Consider the following 6,567-nt stretch of genomic DNA (forward strand, 5'->3'; position numbering starts at 1 on the left):
TGTTTAAATAGACTTGTCCTGTCAATCATTTTCTTCTTCGTCAGCCTCCCTTCAATCGCCATATTGGGCAACTGAGAAAAGGGCTCGTCTCCGCTTGTTTTTTTCCGTCTCGCCCTTACTACGCGGCCGCGGGGAGAGCGGCGAGCCGTGCGGGAGCGGCGGGGCAGCAGTGGGCAGCGCGGAGCCGCCGGCCGGGCCGCGGAGGGCAGCGCCGTTTGCAGCCTTGCGCGCTCGCCCGCGCAGCGCCTGATCCGCCCGGGCTTAGCGGCGGCGGCGGCCGTCGGGGCTCTCCTCGCCCCGGCTCGGCGCTTATGCGATTCTTTGCCGTCGCCTCTCCTCCGCGGGCCCGAGGAGGTGCCGCAGAGCGGGGCTGCGCGGCGAGGAGGAACGGAAGAAAAGCTTTCACTGCGGAGAAATAAAAGGCGGGGGGGGGGGGGGGAGAGAACAGCGAGAAAAACAACCGCCACCAGAAGAAAGAGGGTTGGGGGGGGGGACATGTCAAACGTACGCATTTCCAATGGGAGTCCTACCCTGGAGCGCATGGAAGCCAGGCAGTCGGAGTACCCGAAGCCTTCAGCTTGTAGGAACCTCTTCGGGCCAGTGAACCACGAAGAGTTAAACAGGGACTTGAAGAAGTACCGCAAGGAGATGGAGGAGGCATGCCAGAGGAAGTGGAATTTCGATTTCCAGAATCACAAGCCCCTGGAAGGCAGGTACGAGTGGCAAGCTGTGGAGAAGGGGAGCTCCCCCGACTTCTACTTCAGGCCCCCGAGGCTACTGAAAGCCGTCTGCAAATCCGCCGGCCACCAGAGCTTGGATGTAAACGGGAATTGCCAGGCCGTGATTTTTGTTGGTTCTCAGGGAATCTCAGAGGACACTCACTGTGTAGATCAAAAGACTGATGTTTCAGAAAATCAGACGGACTTTGCAGAGCAGTGCACTGGGCAGAGGAAAAGACCTGCCACTGACGGTAACGTACCCTTGCGAAACCAGCGCCACTTTTCCGTGCGGGCCCCGGCGGTGTCAGTGCTGCGGCTCTCGGCCCCTTCGCCCGCACCTCACGCGTCCTCACTCCGGGGGCGGGAGGGGGGTCTGAAGGGCACTGTTTTGGGCCCCCCACCCTCCCCGTCTCCTTTCGCCTTAAAAAGCTCAGTTACTGTTTTTACGTCCCAGGAGGGTCCCATGCTCAATCGGAGCCGGTGGGTAATTTGCAAACAAAAGCCCTTCCGCACCTAGTAACACCCTCTTCTGCGGAAACCCTGTTCCTTCCGAGTAGAGCAGCAGCACCAGGGGTTTCATAACGCCTGGGTGAAGCAAAGGGCCGACAGGGATTTTAGATAAAAACAGGAAGCTTGTCTCTTTACCTAAAGAGAAGTCCTCCTATCGTTCTCCTTCACGTAATCGATAGTTGACATGGAGAGCCGGGAGTATTCCCTCCCCAGCCCCAGCTACCTCTCCGGATGCCGAGCAAAATCTGGCAGGAAAATATTTTAATATCACTGTTCCTTCCCTCCCCCTTGTTTTTAATTTTCCCCTCCTAGATTCTTCTCCTCAAAATAAAAGAGCCAACACAACAGAAGAAGAGGTTTCAGAAGGCTCCCCCAGTGCAAGTTCAGTGGAGCAAACACCCAAGAAATCAAGCCCAAGAAGACATCAAACGTAAACTGTTTAGGTAGGTTCCCACTAGGACCTAGCGTTAGGATGGCAGTAAGGCACAGAAAAGGAAAGCGAGGGGGTATCCTGACACGGTAGGGAGGATTCAAGCCACTCCGGGCTGGCTGCTAAGGCCTTTCTCCCCCGAAACTTTGACGGTTTTCCCCTGGTGCGTAGGCGTGGGACGCGGACAGGTTTTTTTGAGAGGAATAAAACGGAGCGCGCAGGCCCGCGCCGGGCTCCGCAGCGCGCCCCGCGCATCGGCTGGTGCGGGGGGCCGCGGCGCTGCGCCGCCGCCGTCTCTTCGCATTTCGCTCGCTTAGATAAGGGAGGCTCCTCTCCCAAAGGCTGCCGGGCCTGCGCCGGGGCGGAGGGATAGAGTTTCAGACGCGACAGTTTTATCATGTCAGGTGACAAGGCGGGGGGGGGCGGGGAGCGGCTGGGGAGGCCCCCCCCCCCCCCCCCCCGATGCTTTTGCACGTAGATTACAATGTCAGCATTGTCTTCACACGGAGCAGCCAACTTTCACTCCAGGAGGGCTGAGTAAATAAGTAGGGTTGAAGAGGAATCGGGGCGTTTTCTTTAATTCCGAGCTAGGCAACTTTCCCCCCACGCACACAGTTTTGGTTTTGGTTCAGACGGTGCCAGAAGGGTGCGTTTAGAGGGAAGGAGGTGGGTTAATGGGAGTTGGTTTTTTTTTTTGTTGTTGTTGTTTTTTGTTTTAAGGTGAGGGCTGGGGCGGAGGGAATTGGTAAATTCTGCCGGCGGTTTTGGAGTGGAGGTTAGAAGAAAGGTTTAGAAACACGATTTGCGATTGTGCCGGAGAGATTAAGCTGTGAAGTAGAAATTGCAACAAATTAGTCCTGCTGGGGTGAGCGGCGGCGGAGCACGTCAGCATGCGTGTCTATGCAAATACTGCTACTACCGCCCGTTTGTTTGGGTGGGGGAAGCTACTCGGCAGTAGGCAGGCGGAGAAGGGGTTAAACCTGGCCAAGAGGAGGGTTCTCGCCTTACTTATTTTTGCTCCCGCGGCACAAAATGCGTTTGTATTGAAGAAGATGAGGAAACGCAAAGGCGGCGCCGCGGGCCCGCTTACTGAGGGCCTGCAAAGCAGCCGCCCCGCCGCGGGAGCATGACCCGGAGCAGCGGGAGGCAGCGGGGCTGCAGCCCCGACGGGCCGCATGGCCTGTGGGGGCGGCAGCTGAGGGCGCCCGCCTCGTGCTCCACGCTCCGCGGAGCCGTCTCGGTCTGAACCAGTTGCGCCTTCTGGGCGGCCGCCGAAGGAAGAGATCACGTTTCTTTCGACGTTTCTAATATCTTCACCCATCTCCTTCCCGTTGCAGAGCTTGGAAGGTGCATGTCCTTGTTCATCGGATGCCTCGGAGGGTCCGTGAAGCAAGGGAGGTGTAAACTTGTAGTAAAAATGAAAATACATATCGCCGATCTCCATCGGATGGAGATCCTGTACAAGCACTGAAAAACAACAACAAACAAAAACAAATAACACTAAAATTTTAGGCACTCTTAAAAGGCCTGCCTTTAAAAGCATTGGATGTAGCATTGTGCAATTAGGTGTTTCCTTATTTGCTTCATTGTACTACCTGTGTATATAGTTTTTACCTTATGTAGCACATAAACCTTTCTGGGGGGAGGGAGGGCATGGAAGAGAGTGACTGATTGAAACTTGCTTTCACAATCTAGCAAGTAAAGAAGCGAATGAAGAAAAGCAGTGTAGGGTGTTTTTTTGTTACTTAAAGATGTATTGTCCCTTTAAGTGGGTCGACCATGTTTTTCTTTATTCCCCCCCCCTTTTTTTGTGCACCATCATGCTAACACTGGTTATAGCAGATTATTAGAGGCTGCTTGTTAAATTTCTACTTACTAAGCTGAAGAGGTGGGAGCTGTGATGATTCCGTTATGTAACAGCAAAAGGCTTTGTTCACCCGCCTCCCTCCCCTCCCCAGCTTTGAATTCCTATAGCAAATTTGAATGCTGGTAAAAGTTTTATAAATGCATCCCATTGTTACGTTGCCTATTAAAAAACAAACAAACAAACAAAAAACCAACTAATCTGGAGGGCTTCTGCTCAAACCTTGAATATTGTTTCCTGAGCTGACCCACTTCCCAATGTGTTTGTGTGTGAGCGAAAAGGGATACTACATCTTTAAACAGTATTTCTACATTGCCTGTGTACTTGTATGTAAAAATAAAAAAAAGTTTGAAGTGTACCTGTGTACATAACTCTGTAAAGACACTGAGAAATTATACTAACTTATTTATGTTAAAAGATTTTTTTTAATCTAGAAGATATTTTCCCCATAAAGCCAAAGTGGCATGTTTTTGTGCATTTGTAAATGCTCTTATTTGGTAGACTTTTTAGTTTTTTTTTCCTTTTTCTGATAATATGGCTGTGCTTAAAGGATTGCAGACTGAGCCAATTTAATATTTTTTTGTAATGTGTGGGAAAAAAATCCAGATTGATACTGTTTCACATCAAGCAATCAATAAAGAAAACTGCCATATATAAGAAATACGTTCTTTATTAGTGTGTGTTTCCACTTCACTCTGTGTGGCACAGGAGGAGATGAGACTACTTCAAGAAATGCAGCAAGTTTCCTTTGGGTATCTTGTCCTGTGTTTTGAGCACAGGTGAAAGTAAGGAATATAGCTCACTCTCTACAACCTTAGTGCCATGCTGTGATTTCTCCTTCATTGGGAATAAGGTGTACTCAAATCAAAACTGGAATTTCCTCGGGAATATTTTTTGAGTGAAAAGAATACGTAGTTTGAGGTACTTCTCACTTTGTTGTTTGATGCAAGACAAAACCTAAGTACACTTCTGCTGTTGGTTCTAGGTCACACAGTCATCAAACCTCTGGTTTATCGTCCCAGATAGAGTGGATTTAGACTGTTCTTCCATTGGCAGTGTGAACATAGGAAGGTGTCAGCAACACTCCTCTTACCTGAAGGTTTTTCTCCTCACAATCTGGTGCCTTACCACTGCTGTTATTACTAACAAAGATGGCGTCTTCCCCTCCCCCCCCCCCCCCCGCTCGTCCCAGCAGATGCGGATGCACAGAGCTGCGGGCGCTGCCCTGGCCCTACAGCCGAGCTGGCTTTCACTGCCCCGCCGCGCACCGCCAGGCTCCACCGTCCCAGGCTTCCCCCAGAGGAGCAAGCACAGCCCCACACGACTTCTGTGCAAGGTCGGGACGGGCGGGCAGCAGCACACCCGCGCAGCGCGCGGCGGCGGCAGCATCCGCAGCGCCAGGGGCTCCACACCCGAAGCGGGTGACACTGTAGGCCGGGGAGGCCGCGTTTCCCTGCCCGGCAAAGAGCGACGAAGCTCCTCCAGACTTGCCTGGCGGCAGAGCGCAGCGGCAGCGTTTTCATCCCTCGGGCTTGCGAGCTGCGAGCTGAGGAAAAACATCCAACTCACCAACCGGGGCTAGGGGGTGAGCCCTATGCGCCTCTTACCCGTCCCTCGCTCGGGTCCTCCCCCTCCCTTTCCCTAGTGCAACGCGATCCTGTTGTTTATCCCGGCCGCGCCTGCGTTTGCCCTCTATGTGAAACCTCCCCCAAAACTGTTTCATGTTGGTCTGGTGCTAGGAAGGGACGGGGAAAAGGCACCGACTCCCCCCCGCCCCGGACTCCTCGCCTCCGGCTCGCTCAACGCAGGGCGGATGCCACCGATATGGTTGTCCCAGGACCAAGGAGAGGAGCGGACACCGCCACGGTTTCAAATGGACTTTCCTTCCTCCAGCTGTAAAGGATCGCTGAACACCCTGCCCTCCGCCCTCCCCCAGTACACTCCGGTATCCCGCCCCCCACCCCCAATTTGACTGTACACTGCCCCATGGCGGGGAAGCGCTTACAGGAGGTGTATGCAAGTCAGGCCGGATACTGGGCCGGCAAACGTGGAAAACCCTCGCGAATTTAAAACAAAACCAAATCAAAACCTTTTCTTTTCTTTTTTTCTTTTTTTTTTTTTTTTTTCCCAGCATGAAGAAAGTGATCATGATGGAAAATAAACAGCGGCGCCTCCCCGAGCCAGCCTATCCTAGCGACCAGCGCAAACGAAACCACCCCTTGCAGCCGCCGCTGGAAGGGAGTTAGGGAAAGCCGCCCGGGGAGGGGGGGGGGGCAGGGCAAACAGGGCAAGGTCAATGCCGACGGGGTAGCCCCTAGACCCGGGCCACGGCAGGTGGGGGACAGCGGCCAGGGTGCTGCCTGCCTTTCCATAAGCTATAATTTGCCTTGCCTTCCTAGCGCCCCCCTCCCCAAGAGAGCCGCTGCGAAGAAACCAACCACGTTTATATTTTTATATATATATATATATATATATATATATATACATATATATATATATATAATTGCAGCCGATGGTGCTTTTCGCCTCCTTTTCGCTTTTCTTCCCCTCCCGAGCAGCGCCGCCCCAGCCAGCGCCCCTTTTCACCTGGGGCCGCGCCCGCCGGGAACGCAACACTCTGGGGGAGCGGCGCAGGCCGCCCGCCCCCGCCAGCTTCGAGGCCGAGGAGATCCCCGGGGAGACGAACGCAGCCAACAGAAAATCAGACAAACGAAAAAAAACAGTGGAAGGGAAAGAATATACACCAGCCCTGCCCGGGGGGGAGGGGCACGCTTGCAAACCCGCCCTACTCCCCGCCCGCGGGGCCAAACGCGGCGCGCCCTGCCCCTCGGCCCAGAGCACCACGGTCCCGGGAAGCTGGGGGGGGGGGGGGGAAGGGTTCCGCATCGCTCCCCCAAGCTCCCTCCCGGCGGCGGCGCTCCCCGCCGTGCCGCAGCCGGGCGCAGAGCCGGGGGTGGGCAGGACTTCTTCCCCCCGCCGCCGGTGTCGGGGCTTGTTGTGGCAGAGGGGCTGGCAGCAGTGGAACCCCGCGGGAGGAAGCAACT

General features: G+C 54.3%; 1 protein-coding gene across 1 annotated transcript; it reads left to right on the forward strand.

Annotated features, from left to right (window-relative positions):
* The first annotated feature begins 441 nt into the window (after nt 1–441).
* On the forward strand, nt 442–3,715 carry CDKN1B (cyclin dependent kinase inhibitor 1B). Its single transcript, XM_062592900.1, has 3 exons — nt 442–970; nt 1,542–1,672; nt 2,997–3,715. Exons 1-2 carry the CDS (start codon nt 496–498, stop codon nt 1,661–1,663), a joined length of 597 nt encoding a protein of 198 aa, XP_062448884.1. The 5' UTR covers nt 442–495; the 3' UTR covers nt 1,664–1,672; nt 2,997–3,715.
* Nucleotides 3,716–6,567: the final 2,852 nt, after the last annotated feature.

The sequence above is a fragment of the Rhea pennata genome, chromosome 1, assembly GCF_028389875.1.
Source record: "Rhea pennata isolate bPtePen1 chromosome 1, bPtePen1.pri, whole genome shotgun sequence".
Taxonomy (NCBI): domain Eukaryota; kingdom Metazoa; phylum Chordata; class Aves; order Rheiformes; family Rheidae; genus Rhea; species Rhea pennata.

Bases quoted from the DNA above. Each gene is read 5' to 3' on its own strand.
- CDKN1B (XM_062592900.1), top strand. From the start codon at position 496: ATGTCAAACGTACGCATTTCCAATGGGAGTCCTACCCTGGAGCGCATG. The intron at 971-1,541 runs GTAACGTACCCT...TTCCCCTCCTAG, and splicing joins GAAAAGACCTGCCACTGACG to ATTCTTCTCCTCAAAATAAA.